Raw genomic sequence first — 25346 nt, forward strand, 5'->3', positions numbered from 1 at the left:
TTGCTTTAACTTGTCCTGAATCTTGAATTCAACATTATCAATTCACATAATATTGTAGCGCACAAGAACACGAGTAGGGCAGTCGAGTTTAGGCATAAAATTACGAAATATCTCGCTAAAATCTGAGAACTATATCGTAAATACACTTGGTATTGTTTGGCTTGTATTTTCCCATCGAGGTTTAAGACTGCAATTGATCAGTCTGTTATAGGCATATGTGCATACTATGCGTATGCCTCGATATTGCCTTAATTCACAAGCTTTTTGTAAGCAATGATGGATAGTGACTAGTAGTGGAATCCAGGACGCGCGTTTCGTCCTATCTGGGACTCGTCAGGACGAAACGCTCGTCCTGGATTCCACTGTTAGCCACTATCCATTATATCGTAAATAGTTAATTTGCAAAATATCAATCCATCGTCTCAAACTTGACTGTTCCTTCAGTAAATATCAGTCCATTGTCTCAGATTTCATTGTTCATGCATTTTCATACGAATTGTTTTCTATTCCCATTTTTTTCCTTATCGATCTCCCATTAAAATACATTCTATGACTAACCATCATTACATACTACTTATATGAATATAAGTAGTTCACATTATAATATATCAATTCATCATATACATCTCTCACTTACTTGATCTTTGGATTGAACAAGTACATTACGTGCAGCTAAATCACGATGTATAATACCACGTGATGATAAATATGTCATACCAGAAGCAATTTGTTCAGACCATTGAAATAATGAATTGACTTCAATAAAATCCCAACGTATTTTAACAAATTCTAATAAACTACCTAATGGTAAATATTGTGTAATTAATTGTAATTTAGATGTAAGACATAAAGCTAAAAATCGTACACAACATGGATGATCAACAGTTGCCATAACCTAAAGAAAAAGGAACAAAATAAACAATGTTTTTATCTTATTTAACATTGATTTTCGATAATAGTTACCTATGTGTTATTTGTTTAGTTGTTTACTTAGCTATGTCTGTAACCCATCGTGGAGGAGTACAGGTCACACACACATACACATACACATACACACTAGCATTCTCTATTCAACTCTGTCCTGGACAATCTTTCCTAGTTGTTTTCAATCATTGTTCATTCTTTTGATATCTGCTTCTAATTCTTTCCATAATGTTGTAGTGACCTACGTTTATCAAGAGAACGCGGTTGTTGTAATGGAAAAAATTTTTATTATAACCAGTTGTACAAGTGATTGTTTTACTGTACTTGCTTGTTTAACTGTACCAAAATACATACATTCTTCCTTTGATTGTGACCTTGCACTAATTCGGTCACGCTCAGTAACCACACTTGTACTCCTTTGGTACGATCTCGGTATTATTTCAATACCACGAGATCGCCAACAAATACATCTCGACTACAGTCATCAACTACCTTCTGACATTTGGCTTACGGGAGATCTTATCGGTTAACTGGAACGTGATCTTCCTGTAGTGGTGATCATAGTCAACTGCGACTCGACGCCACATTACAATGTGTTCCTTGGTCTTTCTCTTTTTTGATTCTCTTCAGGATTCCGAGTTAGTGCTTGCTCCATGATGCAATTTGATGATTTCCATAATGTGTGTCCTATTCACTTTCAAAGCCTTTTCCTAGTTTCCTCTTCAGTTGGAAGCTGGTTTGTATCTCACCCACAGTAGGTTGTTGTTGATGATATCCAGTCAACGGATATTGAGTATCATGTGTAGACAATTGTTCATAATTACGTCTACATTTTTGATAGTAGTTGTATGCGTTCTCCAAGTTTATATTGAATATTTCAAATTTAATGTTGGTTGACGGTTATTTTGAGTTCCATATGTTCTTCAACCGTAAGTATGCTTACCTTACTTTATCAATCCTTGCCCTAACATGTTCATCAGATCCTCCTTGCTTATCGATGATGTTGACCAGATACGTGAAACTTTCCACCTATTTCAGTTAAAATAGATCAGTTACATGATATGCATGAAGCCTTTTTAATGTCTTCATCTGAGTTCATAATAACCAACTTACTTACTAAGAAGAAATCACATTCGAAATACAATGAAACGATAGGGACATTCATAGCTTAAGTTATAAATATCTATCATTGAGGAGTAAAAGACTTGAAATGGAAGTGGATAGAACACACATTAAGGACAGCACCCAACTCCGTTACAAGACATGCCTTCACTTGAAATCCTCAAGGTCACAAAAGATGAGGAAAAGCAAAGAACACATGGCGCCAAGAAATGGAGACAGACATGAGAAGAATGAAGAACAATTGGATAGAACTAGAGAGGAAGGTCCAGGACAGAGTGGGTTGGAGAATGCTGGTCGGTGGCCTATGCTCCATTGGGAGTAACAAGCATGAGTAAGTCAGCAAGTCAGCAAAAGACTTTAAAACAAAGATATAACAACTGGAAAAGATCAGAGCAACTCAGAGTGCATACAAATATCTAAATCAGTAGACATTATCCAGAACAACTTGGTGTTATATCTAGAGCTTAGATTCTTGATATACCGAGTACAACTTGAGCACTCGAACGCTAGAACCCTTCAAATTGCAAATGAGAAGACAGAAGACAAGTGAAAGGGATGTTATTCCAAACAATGTCAAATATAATATAAAACTCTAAGGTATTTATAGTGTTTAATAAAAATGAAATCATCATTATAGTCCTCAAATCCGCATACAGAGGGTTATTAGCATTTGTCCAATAGGAAAACTACATGTAGAGATTCTGGAATATTTTTTTAAAAGATAATTGGATGGAATATCGTCAGCTCTTCCTGAGCTTCTTAGAGATTCCTTGAGTTCATCCATGGGTTGTCCTTACATTTGAGAATAGTTAATCTTGAATAATTTGATCAATCAGATTTATTCTTTATCTTATGACAACCGATATTTTTATTTAGGTTATTTAAATTAGGCGAAAATAACTAAATTTGAACGACAGTTGGAGCATTGACTGAATGTAACTATAATAGTGAAAAATTTCCTCTTTATGATGATTAACTCATTACTAGTTACATAATAATCTACCTGACTTTGATCCACATTTTAAGCGGGAAGGGTTGATGATAGATAAAACGTGGTTATTCAATTGAAGCAAATGGGGCTGCATTTGAAACTTAGGATTCGAGGCTAAAAGTTGAACATCTTAACCGCTGCATAGAAATCAGAGATGATAACCTTCTTACGAAGGACTCAATTACTTTGCACTAGTCATTCAGAAATACTTTAATGTTAGGTGGTTAATGGTAGACACGGAACACATTAAAAAGTATATCTACAATCGTGAAAGGAATGATGTTTCTCGTTTGATTCATAACTCATGTCATCAAGTATTACAGTCTGAAACATCATCACTGAGATATGCTGGTTATATGCTCAAAACGAATTTAGAGCAACAAGTGTAGACCAGAATATCACTGTTATGAAAGTTCCAATAGGAAATACAATCGTTGATTTCAGTCATAAAAACATTTCTTAATTGGATTAAATGTGAAATTTAGGTAACATTGATAGGTACTTAGTCTCAGATTTTACGATTGTCCCCACTTGTGTTCTCGTTTACTACATTTGGTATCGCTACCAACTAGGAGTAAGGAGGGATGTTGTTCTACGGACACCGATGCGGGCCTGGAACTGAGGTTCTAGTTGATACGGTATGTGCTAATGATATCGACAGATATAAGTAGTATATGTCATCAATCGAAAGTGGAATGCCTGGAGGCAGACGTTTGAGAGAATTGAAGCGAAGAGAATGAGAATTAAGAATAATTTGTGTGGAAACAAAAGAACAATGACGTGTGAGACAATTAATGGACATCATCAGGAATCAGTAGCTGAGTGGAGAACGTGTTGGTGTTTTAGGTGAACGGTATTGGGTTTGAGTCCCAAAGTGAACATCAATTCTGGAATGAAGGTTCATCGAATTGGCGAATCCCAAATATGACGAAACGTGTGTCCTGTATTCCAATGTTAATTACCATCCATCTCAACTTATAATGCTTGTGATTTAAGGCAATAACGATGCAATCCGTACAGGTTGCACATATGCCAATAAGAGACTGATCAATGGCAATCCTAATTAACAATGGGAAGATACAAGTAAAACAACACCAAGTGGATGTTTATGAATGTTTTAATATGGATAAACCAAACTATCCATCAACTTCACTTAATGTTGTTTTATTTGTATGTTCCCATTGTTATTGAGAACTGGAATTGATCAGTCTCATGTTGGCATATATATTCATCATATGTGATTACGTTTGAAGCAAACGGTACTAGGTTCAAGTTCCAGAGTGAACATCAACTCTGAAATGCAGTTACATCCAGTTGACAAGTCATAAATAGGATGAAACACGCATCAAACTAGTTTCCACCGTTAATTGCTATTCACCTTTGTTTATCCGTAGGTTTGAAATCGTTTTGTCAGTAATGATAAGAAATTCATTAGATGAAAATGAATAATGAAGCTTTAACTTTAAAAGAAAAAAAAACAAAAAAAAAGTAGCATTACTTTTGCTTCTTCTAATAGTTCTTTACTAGTTTGTGGATCAGATGAATCTGATAAGACTTTAATCGCTACTGGAATATGTAGATTGAATCCTCCTGGAATAGTTTCTATATCATTGGTATATTTATTCCAATCAAATGTTCTGGAATTGAATACATTTGAAGTTGATGTTATAATGGAATTTGTTATTGTATTATATGCATCATTATGAATAGGATCATGTTTTTGTTGAGTCAATTTCGGACACCATATACCACAATAAACTGTACCAAATGCACCAGAACCAATTAATGGACCACGTATTAATTCTGATTCAGTAATGATACGTAATGTTGCCATGTTTGGTTTTATAGATTCTGAACGAGTAGGCTATTTATTGATTTTTTTTGTGTGTGTGAAAGAAAATATACCAAAGATTTAATAAACCATATACAAAAGTATTCAGTATTTTATTACTTACTTGATTACTTACTTACTTACGCTTGTTACTCGTCGTGAAGGAGCATAGGCTGCTTACCAGCATTCTCCATCCAATCCTGTCCTGGGAAATCCTTTCCAGTTCCAACTAGTTTTCATTCATCCTTTTCATATCTGCTTCTATTATCCGACGTAATGTGTTCTTTGGCCTTCCTCTTTTCCGCTTCCCTTCAGGATTCCAAGTTAGGGCTTGACTTGTGATGCAGTTTGATGATTTGCGTAATGTATGTCCTATCCATTTCCATCGTTTTTTCCTGATTTTTTCTTCACCTGCAAGCTGGTTTTTTGTCACCCACAGTAGGTTGTTGCTGATAGTATACGGCCAATGGATGTTGAGTATCTTGCGTACACAACCATTTATAAATACTTGTACCTTCTTGATGGTGGTTGTTGTAGTTCTCAAAGTTTCAACTCAATACAGTAGAACTGTCTTGACGTTCGTATTGAAGATTCTCACTTTGATATTGGTTGAAAGTTGTCTTGAGTTCCATATGTTCTTTAATTGAAGGAATGCGGCCCTTGCTTTGCCAATCCTCGTCTGTAGGTCTGCATCCGATCGTCCTTGTTCATCGATCATACTTTTTAGGTACGTGAAAGATTCCATATCTTCCAAAGTTTCGCCACCAAATGTGATTGGGTTAGTGTTCTACGTGTTGTATTTGAGGATCTTGGTTTTCCCCTTATGTATGTTGAGGCCTACTGATGCAGATACTGCTGCTACACTGATTGTCTTTATATGCATTTGTTCATGTGTATGCGATAGAAGGGTTAGGTCATCTGAGAAGTCCAAATCGTGTAGCTGGTTCTGAGGGATTGAAATATTTGATAGTTGACTCATAAATTCAACTATTAAATTATTACTATCTTCACAAATCCCCATTCTGATAATAATCATCATTTGCTCACTAATGACTGGCTTCAGGAAGTATTTCCTGGAATACAATTGAGAAGCCGTGACCAGTGAAGTTCAGTTAGGTTTGTTGTGAGGTAGTCACTAACTGAAGACATTAGTGGACGGTGGCTCAATATCGTGAATTGGTTGAACTTCCGGGTGTCGGCCGGTTCAGTGGTCTACAGGTCAAGCATTCGCGTGCGAAATTGAATGTCCTGTGTCAGAATCCTGCGAGCGGGATCATGGAATCTTACTGCTGAGGAGTTTCATACTAGGACGAAACGAACGTTCAGTGTTTCTGGATTTTACATGGTTCCTAGCTTTAATTGACTCATGAATTCAGCTAGTAAATCATTAATCCAATAAAAATACCACTACATATGATCTGTTACACAGTTCGTAAAACTCAGCTGTAAAATCCACATAAATACCTATTCCCAAAGTATATAGTTTTCTTTTGTAGTTGTTAAGTTGAATATTTATACGATGGAGTATTCACCACATGTACTGTTTTATATTGTGAGTTTATTTTTACGCGTGCGAGACCAAAGGTCATGAGTTCGCATCCCTTTTGGTGAGGGATCATGGATGTGTACTACTGAGGAATCTCATACTAGGAAGAAATGACTATCCAGTATTTCCAGGTTTTCAATAGTGATCTAGCATAGATCAACTCATCAATTCAATTATTAAAAATTACTTTAAGAAATGTTAAATCAAGCAAAATTCTTCGTTAACTTCAGTCAGGAAATTATTTTAAAGACTATCGGCTTTGTTTTATGATATGTGTTAACATTGAAAAATATTATGGAAGGTAAAAGGATTGATTCACTGATAGGTTTCAGTCAAATATGCTCAATATGGAACCTGTCACATATGTGGACAATTCAATTTGCCACACGATATCAGCACAGTGATATGGTACAGTAGTAAAATTCATAACAATATCAGTAAGAATGAAAAATATAGGGGTTAGAAGATATGATTTAATAAGAAAATATGCATTCATGGAATAAAATAAACAAGATGATTTTGAAACCTGAGATTTAAGGAAAGATAAAGAATGAATGAATCTATGCCAATTTTAATCACAGCATTGATAGTTTTCAAATACCGACAGTTGTTAACACGTAGACCATAACTAGATAGTCTGCACTTATCTGTTTTGCTCAATTCGGAAATAGATCATTACTTTCTGCCTCTAAATGCCCTGGTATGGCCGAGAGTGAGGAGAGTCAGCTCTCCCTCTCCAAATGCTCTCACATGGCCATGCGTATATATCCTCTGTCAGGGAAGTCCTACTAACTGCCTTCTCGCACCACGGGTGTTGTCTGCAAAATTGAGAGGACGAAAAGCAAATGTCTGGCGCTTTAACCGGATTGGTGGATATGGATAGTCCATCTAGGGGAGTTGAAAAACCCTCATTCCAAACCAATGGTGTACATGGGCTCCAGTATCCTGAAGGAACGAATGCAGTATGAACCAATCGTTGGTCACCGGATACCATGGGACTGCATCTCTTTACGTTGCTCCGCTGCCTTGTGGATCAGACCTTTAGGTCGAAGGCTCGGGGTGTGGCTCCCTAAGAAAACCACCTGGTTCGGTTTGGGCACCCGGTCAGTATCACAGCCCTTGCACAAATCGAATGATTTATGTGGCGCATATGTATTTGGTGCCTCCTTTTACCAATATCTATGTGTTAAAATAAATAAAATAAATCAGTACTTTGATTAGTATTACATCATGGTTTGATAGCCTCTAACTTTCTTCCATAGTGCCCTTACACCAGAAAACAAAGCACGTTGAGGTGAACAGTGGTTAAACATACTTATTACATATTTTAACTTATCCAGTCGATCAAGGATTACCACTTCATTAACTGATTCATCATTCCTACCAAATACCAACATGAATTGTTCACTGAGAATATGTTTATTTACACTTATATAATATAGAAACGATCTTAGTTTGTGACTTATTCTTAATTATACGCTCTTTTATATGGATGAAAGATTTAAGTATTTGTCCTCAATCATTTAGATGATAGTTATACTTAGTCAAATACACTTAAGAATTTGATCATATTACAAGAAGATAAGGTTGAGTTATAGTTATTGTTTAAGGGTAAGGTAAACTATCTCAACTATTATGAAGTAGACAATGAAGACCCCTCATACTACCAATAGTAACTAAGTGTTCACAAGTAATCGATTTAGACAGATAATTTTTTTTATCAGAATGGGTTTTGTGGAGATTTTTAGAAATTTCACTGATTGAAATCATGAGTCAATTGAAGCTAGACAATCATGGAAAACCTGGAAGCACTGGATGACCGTTTCGTCCTAGTATGGAACTCCTCAGCAGTGCACATCCACGATCCTGCATCCTGCGAGATTCGAACCAAGGACCTGTTTTTTGAATTTAAGTGGAAAACTGTGACCAGCTTAGTTCAACCATGTCAGTATGAAGAAGTTATTTATTAATAGTACCAAAAGGTAATTGTTACACAACACGAATTAATTGAATTTAAAAATGTATATTATTAGATGCTCGCTCGGTCGCCTAAAGATTAAGTGCTTGTCCTGAAACTTGATAATTCATTGTTTGATCATTGTTGTGCTTGATGATATACTTACCTCTTAGAAGTTTCATTCTGTTCAGATCATTTTGATTTTCAACAGTTATCAGATGACTCAGTAAAGGCTATTAATAACCTGTATCATTTACAAATGTAGATTTAATAGTTGAATTCATGAGTCGATCTATGCTAGAAAACCATTGAAAACAGCAAAGCATTGAACGGCCGTTTCGTCCAAGTATAAGACTCATGAGTAGTGCACATATACGATACAACACACGGGATTCGAAATCCGGAACGTCGGTCTCGCATGCGGATGCTTAACTTCTAGACCACTGAACTGGCCGGGATCTAGTGGTGTTAATGTCTGATTTCAACTAATCCACGAAATTGAGCCATACGTCGACCATTGTCTTCAGTGAGTTACTATCTCACAATCGGTATGGTTGAACTCCACTGGTCACGGCTTCTCATGAGAACTCCAGGAAATACCTCTTGAAGTGCTGGGGACGCTAGATTCCTGAAACTCACTTGGAAAAGGACCTAATTTTGTAATTTTATTTAGAAAATTTGAATTTCTTTGTTTCCGCGCAAAAGGCGCTCTTATCACCTTCATGTCGTATTTCCCACTGAGAAATATCTTAAACACTATTGGTCTGGTGCGTCTTTTAGTATGCTATTTGATAACTCTCCCCAAGGACGGTTTTGCACTATATATATACGTTTTGAATTGTGTTTGTTATTATCGCTCGTTTCCGGCTGTTTTGTAGAATATACTTCCCATTCCAAGCTTGGACTTCTCCCTCTAGTTAGCGGGGCTGGGATGCATCAATAGCTAGTTTACTGGTCTTTGGTCACCGAGTCTTGTTCTCGTTCGCCGATTAAGTGAACTCGTGATAGCTTCAAACCTAGCATGACGTCAGTCACAAGTGAGCATATGATATTTATCAGTATAGGGGTTTGTGGAGATAGTAGTAATTCATGTGTTCATGGACTCATGAGTCAATTAAAGGTAGATCACCGCGAAAAGCCTAGAAGTGTAGAACATATTTCATCAAACATATAATGAACATAATCAGACAAGGGTTTTGTAGAGATTGTAGCAATTTTAATAATTGAATTCATGAATCAACTGAAGCTAGACTACCATTGAAAACTTGAAAGCAATAAACGGCCATTTCATCTAAGTTTGAGACTCTTCAACAGTGAGTATCCATGATCTTGCCTCACGAGATTCGAACCCAGGACCTATCAGTCTCGCACACGAACCCTTAACCTCTAGATCACTGAGTCAGCCGGCAACCAACGGTGTCAATAAAATGAATAAACATTCATTTCTTTATGAGGAGGGGTTTGTGGAGATTTTGGAAATTTCACAGATTGAAATCATGAGTCAATTGAAGCTAGATCATCATGGAAAACCTGTAAGCACTGGACGGCCGTTTCGTCCTCGTATAGAACTTCTCAGCAATGCGCATTCACGATCCTGCACCCTGCGAGATTCGAACCGAGGACCTATCAGTCTCGGGCCAAGCGCTTAATTTAAAGAAAAAACAAAACAAACTACTTACAGATATTTCTTCATCCATATGATTTATCCATTTATTATCTTTATCTAATAATATACTACTATTCATTGGTATTAATGAATTATTCCAATTGAATGGATTAAATAATTTCTCTTTCATTAATTTATTATTTGAATAATTGATCAATGTATTATTATTATTATTATTGAATAAAAATCGATCATTTTTAGTTGCTATGGTAGATATTTTTGTTTTTTTCTTTTTTACTAATTTTGGTTTACCTTGTGTCCAAAACTTTTTACAAATTTTATGTAATGATATAAAACATGATTGATTTAATTGATTATTATTATTATTATCATCGTCATCATCATCATGATGATCGTCATCATGATCCTGATCCTGATCATCATTAAGATCTTGTTCCATTCTTATATATTTAGATCGAATATGAATAGTCCAATAAATAATTAAACATAATAAACATAACATAATAAATAATGCAGATAATGCTGAAATAAGACCAGCAGTTTGTGTTGATAATTGATGATTATGCCAAATATAATTCATAATATGAACATTTTGAAGAAGATTAAGGTTTTCGATTGGATCAGATAAATTATAATTAAGATCATTCATTATTGAAGTATTCTGATGATGATGATCAATGGGATATTGTCTATTATAATATGGTATAATATGTAAATGAATAGAATCACTTGAACATATCATTTCACCAGTTTTTCTATCAGATATTTGAAATGGACTATAATCAGGACAGGTAGTGTTGCATAACCACTAAAAGTATGAATTGTAAATAATAAGAATCATAATAATACAATTCAATGTAATATCGCAAAGACAGATATTAACTAATAGTGGAATACAGTTTGACACGCGTTTTGTCCTATTTGGGATTCGTCAGTTGGATGTATCTGCATGACAGAGTTGATGTTCACTCTGGGATTCACATCTTGGTTTCCACTGTTAGCCACTATGTGTCTTTGCTTAGAATGTTTATGAACTAAGGTAATATTGATACAATTCGTACAGGATGCATATAATACCAATAAGAGACTGATCAATTACAGTCCTTAACCTCAATAGGAAGATTCAAGTAAACAATACCAAGTGAACGTAAACATATTAGATGAAAATAAGAAAATAAGATTTAATTCTAAATAAAAATAGATAGTGGTTAGCATTGGAATCACCCTGTCAACTGGATGTACTTAAATTCCAGAGCTGATGTTCAATTCGAAACTCGAACCAAGTACTGTTCATTTCAAACTATATCACGTTATCTACTTAGCTATTGAGTTCTGATAGCCAGTAGCTAAGTAAATAATGTGCTGGTGTTTGAAGTGAACAGTACATGGTTCGAGTTTTGGAGTGAATATTATTCTGAGATCTAAGTACATCTATCTGATGACTTCTAAATATGACGAAACGTGTGCGGTAAATTACACTACTAACCTGTTATATCCGAGCGAAGATTAAATCAAGAGTAACTTCTGAGACATATTAATTGACTAATATTATCTATGCATTCTTATGGTATAACTATTCAACAATTAGATTATGTATATTTATATTTCTCTTATTATAAGCTTTATTTTGACCTATAATTTATTATTGTATGATTTACGGTTCTTAAATTATGCTCAGTTTATTAATCACAGTCTCCCACGTTCGCAATCACTTTTTGGCTTAATCTTCTGTAAATTTCATTTCCTACTTCATGGTATGATGAGGTCTGTTTGGCTGGTATATAGACTAAATATGTTTGAAATAAATGATCTGCATAGTGGAAGCTGGTATTGGTGTTCTGGACTCAATTGGACGGGCTAGGCGGACATAGGACTAATAAGGACGCTAGACTGCTCATACCGATCGGACGTTACTGGTTGGACACAGTGCTAAGATTGTATAAGTCGTATTTTGATTGATGAATAAATCACATGATAAAAAGCCAGACATAAAATCATAACATAACCACCATCCATCTCTCCTTATAATACTTGTGAATTAAGGCAATATCAAGGCAATTCGTACAGGATGCACATATACCCATAAGAGACTGATCAATTGCAATACTAAGCATCAATGGAAAGATTCAAGTAGGACAATACCAAGTGAATTTATTCCATTTATAAAATTCAAGATTGCTCGTAAGGGTTTTATGAGTTATTGATCCGATTTATAATTCACTATTCACTAATTGGAGAATCTTCAATACGAACGTCAAGGCAGTTCTACTGTATGGAGCTGAAACTTGGAGAACTACAACAACCACAATCAAGAAAGTACAAGTATTTATAAATAGCTGTCTACGCAAGATACTCAAGATCCACTGGCCGGATACCATCAGCAATAGCCTTCTGTGGGAGAGAACAAACCAACTTCCAGCTGAAGAGGAAATTAGGAAAAGACGATGGAAATGGATAGGACATACATTACGCAAATCGTCAAACTGCATCACGAGGCAAGCCCTAACTTGGAATCCTGAAGGGAAGCGGAAAAGAGGAAGGCCAAAGAACACATTGCGTCGGATAATAGAAGCAGATATGAAAAGGATGAATTACAACTGGACGGAGCTGAAAAGGATTGCCCAAGACAGGGTTGGATGGAGAATGCTGGTGAGTGGCCTATGCTCCTTCACGAGGAGTAACAGGCGTAAGTAAGTAAGTAAGTAATTCACTAATTGGTGATATCATACAACATTATACATTGATAAGGGGCACAAAATCATAAGTTATAACATTTAAAATAATAGTACTTACTGATTTCATTTGAGAATCATGATAAATTTTCATATATCGACAACGTGTACATTCTTCCGCTGTTGGACCACTACAACCAATTTCACATTCTTTATGACATGATAAACATTCAATTGATGTAATATTATCCGGTAAATATCCAATAAAATAATCATTTATTAAAGTTGAATCAAAATGACGAAATGATTTCTTTTTTGGATAAGTTCCTAATTAGACAAACAAACAATCAAATGAATATGGAACTATATTGGGATTTATTGAAACTATAGGCGTTATTCATGAAGTATTGATCTATGATAAGTTACCAATGAAAACCAACTCTTCTATGCATATTACATAATCACTAGTATAAAGTTGTGGGGATTGTTAAGTTTCAATTGAGATTATGAACCGATCGATGTTAATGCAACATTGAAAACCTGGAAACACTGAACGGCTGTTTCGTTCAAGTATGGGATTTATAAACAGTGCACTCTCCCTCAAATGAAATTTGAACCTAGAACCGTTGATCTCGCATGCAAATGGTTAACCTCTAGACCAGCGACCCAGCATCCAATGGTGTTATTGTTAAGCGTTCGCGCGCAAGGTTGAATTTCCTGGGTTCGAATCCCGTGGGTGGGATCGTGGATACACACTGCTGAAAATTTCCATACTTGGACGACACGGCCGTCCAGTGCTTCTAGATTTCCAATGATGGTTTAACATCGATCAGTTCAAGATCCCAATTATCACTCATAAGGCAATCAGATGTCTAATTATGCTTCATAGAGATTTTCTTAATTAAAAGATTCATTTTTATTAAGGACTGACATTGGTTGAAAATTACTATATAATCATTTTTATTCTGTTCTGCTATGTTTTGCCGATCATCATTATGCCTAAGTAGTAGTCGGTTAAACTAGCCAGTTAATTCATAATAATTTTCAATCTTATGTTATCACATTGTGAAGACTCGGATCCAGGATCTAACAGTCTCGCACGCGAACACTCAACCTCTAGACCACTAAGCCTACATTCAGTAGTGTCAATGTCTGACTTCAACCAACCCATGTGATTGAGTCACTGTCGAACATTATCTTCAGTGGGCTACTATATCACAACTGATTCGGTTGAACTCTACTGGTCACTGCTTCTCACTAGAACTCCAAAAGATACCTCTTGGAAACGGTTGACATTAAGGAGTTACTATACACAATATAATTTATTAATTCTATAAGTAATAAATAAATCATTAAAAATATTAAATATCTAACCTGATGGACAAGTGGAAACACAACGACCTTGATAACTTGCATAAGCACAACGTACACATTGTTCTGGGCTAGGTCCATAACATGCAACAGAAGATGATCCAACTAAATTTGATTGTCTTAATGGAATCATTTCTGAATGACATTGTTCATGACATGGTAAACATATTTGTGCTAAACCATACAATTGTGGTTGAGTATGATTTAATAACCATATAGAAATTTCATGAATTATTTTCGATGAGAAATGATGAAAAAGATTAGCATCAGTTTGACTCCAGAAAAATCGATGAATTGAATTATTTTTTGATGATATTCTTTCATTTTGTTCTTTCATATTGAAATAAACTATTGATTGATGATCTACACTGGAACCTCCTCTGTGATGTAAGTTAATCACATGTTGATAAGTACCATATGGACAACTCTATAAAGATGATCATTAAAAAAAAATATGAGAACAATGAAAATGATTGAGTTAGATTGAGTGATGACAATCGACTTGAGTCCTAGTCTGATTCATATTTTTTCATTTCAATTTATTAACTGTCCCTACATGCATATAGAATTTGGTGACATACAGTAATATTATTAGTTTAGGGAGTTTGAGGAGATTGGTGAATTTCATAGTTTGTATCTTGAACTGATCTTAATTAGATAACCAGTGACCAGTAGAGTTAATCCGTGTCGGGTAGAGACAGGTATCTATCTCAGTACAGTGAAAGATGGTTGCGCGATTTCGTGGATTGGTTGAGGTTAGACATTAAAACCACTGGATGCCGGCCGGCTTAGTGGTCTTTAGGTTAGGTATTTGCGTGTGAGACTAAAGGCCCTGGATTCGAATCCCGAGAGCAGGAGGAGTTCAACAATAGGATGAAACGGCCATCCAGTGCTTCCAAGTTTTCAATGGTGGTCTAAAATCAGTAGGTTCATGATCTCAATTAAAAAAAACGTAATAATCTTCACAACCCTATACTGAAAACTATGAAACTCTGTACAAATGTGTCATTCCAATATGAGACTCCTGAGCAGTGATCATCCACAACCCTTTCAGGAATCAAACTCTTCTATCACATGTTTAGTAACTACATCATTTTAAACTGAACTATAATTAACCTTTCATAGTTATTTAAATTTGAATATAACTTTTTTGTTAATTAACCCATTTAACTGAATTTATTGAAATGAAGGTCAATTAAAAGACGTCCAGTATTTCCAAGTTTTCAATAATTATCTAGCTTAGATCGACTCATGAACTCAACTGTTAAAACTACTACAATCTCCATAAATCCTCATTTTGATAATAATCATGTGTTCATTATTGACTAGCTTCAAGAGGGATTTCCTGGAGTTCTAGTGAGAAGCAGTGATTATTAGAGTCTGATTCGTCTACGGTAGAGACAGTTATCCACCTCAGACAATGGATGAAGGGTTGAGCAATATAATGGATCGATTAAAGTTAGACATTAACATCGTTGGATGCCGGCTAGGTGTTTACAGGTTAAGTGTTCGCTTACAAGATCAAAGGTCCTGGGTTCGAGTTCCTTTGGTACGGGATCGTTGATACGCACTTCTGAGTAGTCTCAAACTAGGACGAAACGGCCATCCAGTACTTCGTGGTTTACAATGGTGGTCTAGCTTAGATCGACTCATGAATTCAACTGTTAACATTTTATCATTAAATTTGAAACAAAAATGTTAAATTGATTGGTTTATAGGAGTAGTAGCAAGTCAAAGATTATAAAGTGGATTGAATCCAATTAATGCAACACAATAAAATTCATATCAATATATGAATCACTGCTAGTTGTGTTTAGTTTAATATGCAGTAAAGATATGTATTCATGTGAGATTTTTACACATTCGAACCTAGGACCTTCGATCTCGCCGGCTCAGTGGTATAGTAGTTAAGTATTTGTATGTGAGGCCGAAGGTCATAGGTTAGATTCTCGCATACTGGATCATTCACAGCAAACTAAACAATTTCATTTGATCTTTAAGAAAAAATTATGTGAAAGTAAACTATTTTACTGTGCAGCAGTTCGTTCCGTCCTACTTTATGGCAATGAAACATGGCCGGTAAGAGTAGAGGATATTCGTAGGTTACTAGTATTCAATCATAGGTGTCTTCGAAGCATTGATCGTATATCATGGGACCATCGACTAAGTAACCCAGTTGTTAGGAAACGGATACTAGATAAGGATGACAAATCAATTGATGAAGTAATGAAACTTCATCAATTGAGATAGCTGGGACACGTGGTACGTATGCCCAACCACCGACTACCTCGACGTGTGATGCTCAATGGTGTATGAGTAGATTGGAAGGAAGTTAGGGGCGGCCAAACCAAAATATGGTACAAATTCATGAGGTCACTGACAGGTGGACTGAGCCATGTTGGTAGGTGTAGACTACCTGGTTAAGATCCGTGAGACGATAACAACTGATGGTTAGAAACCTTGAATGACATGGCTCAAAATCGTTTGCAATGGTTTGAGTAGGTGTATCCACTCTTTGTGTTCTCACAAATTCTAATCTTCTGAATTCTTCATGTCCCTTTTTTTCTCTTTCCAAATTTGTTTCACTGGGTTATACTGTTTGAATAACATCTTCAAACCCTAATCTTTCCGATTACTGCTTATACTCTTACCACCTCTACCACTACGGAGTTTGAATCGACAACTGAATCTCTGTGTTAATGTGGTGTGACAACTCAAACTGACGTACGTACGTACGGAGTTCTACGTTGTTACTGACTGATTGAAAGTAAACTAATTAACAGATAAAATGATTCATAATTATCATACTTACATTGATACACTTTAAATAATGATTAGAGTTTTTTGGCTCTAAATATAAAACTGTTTGTTTACAATAACTACATCCACCATCACCTGGCCAATCTCCTGATCCTGTACAATAATATTTCAATTTGGTTTCAATTTTTTGATTCAGTAAATTATTATTTATATATATATCACCAGGTGGTGTACATGCTAGTGAACATTCCATACATTTCTTAGTTATTGGATCTGTATATTTATTAGGTGGGCAATAAGCTCTGCAAAATGGACCATCCTAGATTTAAAGAAAATAAATTATTGAAAATTGAAATGTTATATAATTCAAAATATCATCTCTTGTATAAAATCTAGATCGTCAATGAATGTCAATTGCCTAGAAGTTGAGCTTTCTTATGCGATGCAAAGAGATCTAGGTTCAACCCTCGATGATGGAGTCGTGGACATGGACTGTCATTGAGGTGTGCTATACTAGGAAGAAACAACTATCCGAATTCTGTAGATTTTCGATAGTGATCTAACTAAGATCAGTTAATTACTTAAACTATAAAAATACATAATTTCGATGAGGTTTTTCTAAGATTTTTAAGATATTTGGATCTTTAGGTTGGTTGCTTTCATGTAGACAGATCATAGAAAATCAATACAGCCAATGCCGATCATTCAACTATAGTACAAGTATCATCTGATAATCTTTATGAGTCTAACTGAAACCTGCTAAATACAGTATAACTTTGTCTTTTCTACATTTCTAAATCCTTTATTAAAGTACACTTTGTAAACCGAATCATACGTACAAGAAAACGTACCCAAACTCTTCTTTTAATTCAGCATTATCCTGCAAATTTGTTAGCTGTTATTTTATATATTATCCTTTCTTCCTGCCAATTAGTAGAAAACTATACGTGGCAAAAGTCTCATCGATAAGATATTGATAATGACACATAAATCATATGGATAGAAAGCAGTACTATAGTTATAAATTCAATTGGTGTTGTTTACTTGTATCTTCCGATTGTTATTCAGGACTGTAATTGATCAGTCTTTTGTTGGTGTATGTATGGATGGCACAAGTAAACAACACCAAATGAATTTAAACCTTCACCCCATTGCACAAGCAAGTGGCTATTAGGACTCAGTAGCTAAGTGGATAACGCGATGGCGTTTGAAGCTAAGAGTACTGGGTCCGAGTCCCAGTGTAAACGTCAACTCTGAGATGCAGGTAAATCCCTCTGACGAATCCTTATTAGGATAAAACGCGCGTCACACTGGATTCCACTGCTAGCCACTATCCATTTTTGCTTATAATTGATACAATGGGGAAACCAGAATTAATCAAATGATAAGGTTACATGACGTTAGTCAGAAATGTCCTGGAGGACAAATCCACACCATTGGTTAGGAATCGGATATATTTATTGGCTGTTACGGACTGTATATTTCATGAGAATATTGTCAGTGATTTTATTTTGATGGATTTGTACTTTTTCTGAAGAGATGAATAAGTTAACTTAAAATCGCAGCGTGATAATCCTGAGTTGTTCACAGAAATATGACTCACAGGTATAACTGAGGAGGACGTGTAGTCGACACCTAACCTGGGTCACTTAGCTCCGAGATGACAGACACCCATAATGAGCTTTATATATATGTCATTAAACCGTATCACGAGGCAAGCCCTAACTTGGAATCCATAAGGGAAACGGAAAAGAGGAAGATCAAAGAATATACTATGTCGCAAATTGGAAGTAGACATGAAAAGGATGAATAGCGACTGGAAACTTCTGAAAACGAATGTCCAGGACATAGTTCGATGGAGAATGCTGATGGGCAGTCAATTTTCCTTTATGAGGGGTAACAGGGGTATGTAAGCAAGTAATTCATTCAGTCACACAATGTAAAGTTTAGTGCATATATCATTCATTTCAAATTTCTACTCCACATTAGCACAGCTAGATGAAATCATCAAACCAAACCTCATAGTAATAGAATTATTTATAGTATCAGTAATCGTAGGAAGGATTAAGCATAGGAACAAAAAATGTAGAAGAAGATTTCAGGACTCAGGATCTAAAATAAGACAAAAACAGAACGCATTTAAGTTATAGAGATAGATTTCAGACCATACAACCTAATATCGCTGGCCATTATTTACAATAATCAAGTGGACTCCAAACAAAAAACCTGCAACCACTTACATAACTCAATTCAGATGTTAGTGACTTTACAAACTTATAACATGTTTTGATTCAACCACCGCTAGCTTATTTCCAACATAATCGTCCCTACACCACCAAACATTACCCATCTAGATAGGTGGTAATTAGTCACATACATAACACTATTTATTCATATAACAGTAAGTAATGTTATACTGAATAGTTTTGTTCTCTGAGCTGGATGGTTTAATCAAACTTCAGGTAGAAGTTTATGCTGATGATATCTTTCAAAAGGACAATGAAAGCTCTATGATCAGAGAACAAAACTTCATCAAAATCATCCATCTAACCTACAAATCATCTCCATAATACTTAATAATCTTTCATAATGATCAACCTATGAATGAAACAGTTTAATTATCACAGAGGAAGGATTTGAATGTGACCAAATTGGTCTCGTTTGCTGTTACGGATATGAAGGCTGATGTCAATTCCCGGTTGCCCATACTGTGGAAAGGTATTTTTCGAAGAACCTGAAAAGGAAGTCGGATTAATCAAACAAATTTATTTACTTACTTGGACAAATCGACATGAACCAATACATTGATCATCATTAGGACCATAACATGTTTGATTTTGTAAATGACACATATCTGAACATTTTCTACATTGTCTTAATGAAACATTATAGTTCAACACTTGATTCTTTTTATCATTGTGATGATACTTATTGATGAATTCAGTAGACTTGTTTAGTTCATGATTAATAACAATCATTGAAGTACTTTGTATATCTTTCATTAGATTTAATCCATTATTGATTAGTTGTTCCGAGTTGTTAAGTGTATTATTGAATTTTGGTGTATAGTAACCAGGTAGATCTTCACAATTTTGAACACAAATTTTTCCTCCATTATTAATATTATCAATAGACCAATATTTACAATGAAAACAAAATTGTTTACCTGGACCCCAACATCCATTAGATGGTTGACATAATTCATCACATACAGCTCCACGTCCTTCTGTTAATATAAGAATAAATGATAGAATTCTGTTATTTTAATTGTAAATCTGTTTTCCGGTAAAACAGTTATTCATTTTTATTTGAATCTTCCTATTCATGTTTAAGATTGCACGTTTCGTCCTATTTGGGACTCTTCAACTGGATGTACCTGTATCCTAGAGTTGATGTTCACTCTTGGACTTGAACCCAGTACTGTTTGTTTCAAACGACATCGGGTTATCCACTTAGCTACTGAGTGCTGATAGCCACTTGCTCATACAATTGAAAGTTTAAATTCATTTGGTATTGTTTACTTGAATCTTCCTATTGATGTTTAGGACTGTAACTGATCAGTCTTTTATAGGTGTATATGCATACTGTACGTTTCGCCTCGATATTCACAAGCATTCTAAGCAAAGATGGATAGTGGCTAGTAGTGGAATCCAGTTTAACTCCTGTTTCGCTCTATTTGGGACTCGTCAAGTGGATGTACTTGCAGCTGACGAGTTCAAAATAAGACGAAACACGCGTCAAACTGGGTTCCACTGTTAGCCACTATCCATCTTTGCTTATAATGTTGTATAGTTATTAGGTAATGAAATAAAAACGATCTTCTTCCAAGCTCAATCTTGTATATTTTTATTGATTAAACAACCGTTGATTTCAATATAACTTGTAGTGGTTTGGATTATTTCTGTTGTTGACTGTTATTTAATCAATCATGTTTGGAATATGTGCATCCTGTGATAATTTCCTCGATATGGTCATTATGACGCAATTTAATACAGAATGCATGCTTCGCCCTATTTGGGACTTGTCAAATGAATGTGGCTGGAATGTCTGGGATAAGAATAGGGTACTAGATAAGGATGGCGAATTGACTGAGTCGGTTGGGACATGTATTCCATATGTCCATCCACCTTATACCTCTAAAGGCGATGTGGTTTGATGTAAGATCAGGTTAGAAGAAATCTAGAAGCGGCCAAACTAAAAACATGGTAACAGTTCATGAAGTAATCAGCAATTGGACTGAGCCTTGTTAATAGGTATACACTACCTGGTTTGGGTTCACGTAATCGATCTAACCAAAAATAAGAAACTGAATGATATTGCTCAAAATAGTTTTTAATAGCACAAGTACATTCGTTCCTTGTATTCCTCCACTTTATGAGATTGCGAATCCCTCATAATTTTTGTATTTTTGTTCTACTAATTTGTATTTTCTTGGATCATATCTTTTATACTTAATCTTTCCTATTACCCTTAGTACTGTTACTACCTTTCCTTTTCTGAGTTTTGGCCTGATGATATCATCTCATGTTAACTAGGTGTGGGAAATTGAAACGATGTACACACGTACATGGTTCTATGTTGTGACCGACTTACTGACTCATCTGTATCCTCATGTTGGTGTTGACCTCATGACTCAGAGACAGTACCTTCCACTCCAGACATCACCTAACAAATCCCAAATAGAGCGAAAATTATGTCCTGAGTTCCACTGCTAGCTACATTCTATTGACTCTATATAATCCATGATCTTTTTTTATAACTAACATTTGATAGTTAGTGGATGTTCGAGTCAATGGTAGCTTAACTATATGTTTAACATTCTGAGCTATAACTCTATGACCTAACGATCTAAAAAGTTTCCTAAAATTTTCAAAAGGTTAACTACATTGAGGGAATTTTATGGATTTTTGCAGTAATGAAAACATGAGAAAACGTAGTCCATTTACCTGTAGCTGAATCAATCGTTATCAAACGATACGGGACTGTCATCTACGTTAAAAAATATCATTATCTATCAAATTAACACTAGTCAGTTAACTTTCAACCTGAGTTCAACACCATTTCATTCACTGTCTCTATAATTGATTGACCAATCATCTAATTGGTGTGGGTTCGAACCCCACAAGGTGTATTAATCCTCGTAAGAATGCGGATAACTCTTTTGTTAATACCAGTCATATCGTAGATCCAGTATTTCCTGTCGACTACTTCCAATCACTTAATATCAAAACATAGTACATTTACTGACTTTCGGGTGGGGCTAATCATACTGCAACCTGATTGATTAAATATAATCAGCAGTTAAGGCTAAATTTAACCGATAGTGATCACAACTCATTAGACATAAATCTTCAAAGTATAGAAAATAAAGGTCATATGTTTCCATGAGAGTGATGTATTGATGTATATGATGTACTGAAGTAACTTGATCAATGTAAACTACTTACATATTAAGTAGTAAAATGAATAGCTTCCTTATAATTCATAAATCTTTAGTTTACCGAAAACATAAATGAAACAAAAGAAAATAATTTATTAGTTGAATTCATGAGTCAAGTGAAGCTAGACTACCATGGAAAACTTGGAATCACTGGACGGTCGTTTTGTTTTAGTATGGGACTATTCAGCAGTGCTCATCCACAATCTCGCCTCACGAGATCCGAACTCATGACCTAACAGTCTCGTACGAGAACGCTTAACCTGTAAACCATTGAGCTGACCGGCATCCAACAGTATTCATGTCTAACTTCAACGAATCCACTAAATTGTATCACCGTCCATTATTGTCCTCACTGAGTTTTTATCTCACGACAGACCTAGTTGAACTCTACTGATCACTGCTTTTCACTATAACTACAGAAAACACTTCTTGTAGACCGATAGAACATTAACTTTTTGTTGTTCCGAAGTTATCAAGGATAATATAAAGATCGGATTTTGGTTGTTTCTTTATTCGATGGTATATATATATGTTTGCGTTTTGGTTAGCGTTTTTTTAGCGAGTTAATTTTCTACGGTATGGAGTCGTTAACCCCATGTCCAACCCTCCTCCTTTATCCGGGCTTTGGATCGTCAGAAGCCCCCAGAGGGACTCCAGGCGGAGATGAGAAAAATGAACAAGAATTGGTTGGAACTAGAAAAGAAGGTTCAGGACAGAGTGGGTTGGAGAATGCTGGTCGGCGACCTATGCACCATTAGGAGCAACAGAAGTAAGTAAGTAAGTATATATATATATTTTTTAAGGGGGGGAAGGGGGATGCATTAAATAAGAATCTTTTTCAGAATATTCAGATAGTACAATATAACTTACTACAAAATTCAAAATGAGCATTACCACCAACAAAAATAGTTGAATCTTTGAATGGTCGTTTTCTTTTTGATTCTTTCTTATAACGTAATATAATTTGTGTTAATGAATCATTATTGTCATGGTTATTGAATGTTTTATCTATTTTTGAAATTTTTATATCTTTATCATGATATTCATCTATGAATGTTTCATCATATAATAAACTTGTCCAATCAATTGTATCCACATAACATAAACGTGGATTCCCTGTAATTAATATACTTGGATGACCTAATTTTTGTAATGATTTCATACCTAAAAATTCTAAATGATGATTAAGATTTATATTGACTGTTCGAGTTTGTTGAATATTTGAACTAACTATATATTAGTAAAACAAAAAGTTAAAAAGAAAAGAATTATGAATTAAATAAGTAAGTTAATAGTTGAATCATTTAAGTCAATTAAAGTTAGACTATCATGGAAAATCTAGAAGTAATGGACGGCTGTTTCATCCCAGTATGGGACTCTCCAGCTGTGTCCGCACGTGAAACCGATATGTCATGGATTAGAATCATCAGATAGGGATCATGGATGTGCATTGTTGAATAGTTCTATACTAGAACTAAATGGCTGTTCAATGCTTCCTGGTTTTCGATGAATTCAACTATTAAATCTGTATCAGTTCATTGTATTATCAGGAAATTAAAATGTTACACTAAATTTAATCTTAAAATATCGCTTCGTTGTAACTGTGGTCAGTGGTTGAGATCTAATTTAATTTAGCTAACATACTGTCAATTGATGTGGTACGACGTTACTTACTTAATTACTTACTTACACCTGTTACTCCCAATGGAGCATAGGCCGCCGACCAGCACTCTCCAACCCACTCTGTCCTGGGCCTTCTTTTCTAGTTCCATCCAATTCTTGTTCATTTTTCTCATGTCTATCTCCATTTCTCGGTGTAATGTGTTCTTTGGTCTTCCTCTTCTCCTCTTTCGGCCTTGAGGATTCCATGTGAGGGCTTGCCTTGTGACGCGGTTGGGTGCTTTCCTCAATGTGTGTCCTATCCACTTCCAGTGCTTCTTCCTAATTTCTTCCTCCGCTGGAATCTGGTTTGTTCTCTTCCACAGTACGTTGTTGCTAATAGTGTTCGGCCAACGGATCTGAAGTATTTTGCGTAGACAACTGTTAATAAACACCTGTATTTTCTAAGTGATGGCTTTCGTAGGTCACCGAATTTCCGCTCCGTACAGTAGAACTGTCTCGACATTTGTATTGAAAATCCTGACCTTGGTGTTGGTTGACAGTTGCTTTGAGTTTCAGATGTTCCTCAGTTGTAAATATGCTGCTCTTGCTTTGCCGATCCGCGCCTTCATATCTGCATCAGATCCAATGATGCTGCCCAAATACGTAAAGGTTTTTACATCTTCCAAATCTTCTCCGTCAATTATGATTGGATTGGTGCATGCTGTGTTGTATCGGAGAATCTTGCTTTTCCCTTTGTGTATGTTGAGACCTACTGCTGCTGAGGCTGCTGCTACACTGGTCGTCTTCTCCTGCATTTGTTGTTGCGTTTGGGATAGAAGGGCCAGATCATCTGTGAAGTCTAGATCGTCCAACTGCATCCTAGATGTCCACTGTATCCTGTGGTACGACGTATTTTGACATAATTTCAATTTGACTAGATGATAACATATGATGTTACCTTTAGATTGGTTGATCTTGTTTGTAATGATAAATCATACATTCTAAGAGGAACAGACAATCCTTTACTTTTGTAAAGATTATCCAGTGTTGTAGATAATCTATTGTGTTCACTTTTAACATGGATAACTATGTATGTTATGATTACTCACAAATGTAACATAAGTCTATTCCAGATTTTCTCATTGATGATTGCATAACTTTGATTTAGTCAGCTGTAGAATGTCATCCATTATTTCTTAACCTCTTACGGTTTGTCAGATAAGGAAATCTATTAATACATTGAATAGTTCTATACAAATCTTTCATTTAATTAAACTTGTTTGCGCATATGAACAAAATTCACCTGGCAAAAAAATGTATGTGTTGTAATAATTTGATTACTAGTGACTAATTTTGAGAGGTGATTTTTCACAGATTATATTTGAACCATGACCGTTGGATTCCGTGGTCTTGAGTGCTATTATAGGCATGAGGAGCGTTATCAATTCCCGGTTCCCCACACCGTGGAAGGGTTCTTCTAGAGGTACTTGAAAACGAAATTGG

The 25346-nt window shown here is 35.4% G+C and overlaps 1 protein-coding gene across 1 annotated transcript in view; it reads right to left on the bottom strand.

Moving 5' to 3' along the window:
• Positions 1 to 25346, bottom strand: part of ERBB2_3 (Receptor tyrosine-protein kinase erbB-2) — a gene marked incomplete at its 3' end in the record, with an annotated part of 58653 nt that overhangs the window by 9720 nt on the left and 23587 nt on the right. Inside the window, exons 9-16 of the mRNA XM_051219561.1 lie at positions 23112 to 23471; positions 19579 to 20027; positions 16854 to 17120; positions 14045 to 14468; positions 12792 to 12997; positions 10051 to 10806; positions 4536 to 4901; positions 638 to 895 (exon numbers count right to left, since the gene is read on the bottom strand). Of these exons, the coding sequence (XP_051065088.1) occupies positions 638 to 895; positions 4536 to 4901; positions 10051 to 10806; positions 12792 to 12997; positions 14045 to 14468; positions 16854 to 17120; positions 19579 to 20027; positions 23112 to 23471 (3086 nt within the window). The remainder of the gene's footprint in view (positions 1 to 637; positions 896 to 4535; positions 4902 to 10050; positions 10807 to 12791; positions 12998 to 14044; positions 14469 to 16853; positions 17121 to 19578; positions 20028 to 23111; positions 23472 to 25346) is intronic.

This window comes from Schistosoma haematobium, chromosome 5 (genome assembly GCF_000699445.3).
Source record: "Schistosoma haematobium chromosome 5, whole genome shotgun sequence".
Lineage (NCBI taxonomy): Eukaryota > Metazoa > Platyhelminthes > Trematoda > Strigeidida > Schistosomatidae > Schistosoma > Schistosoma haematobium.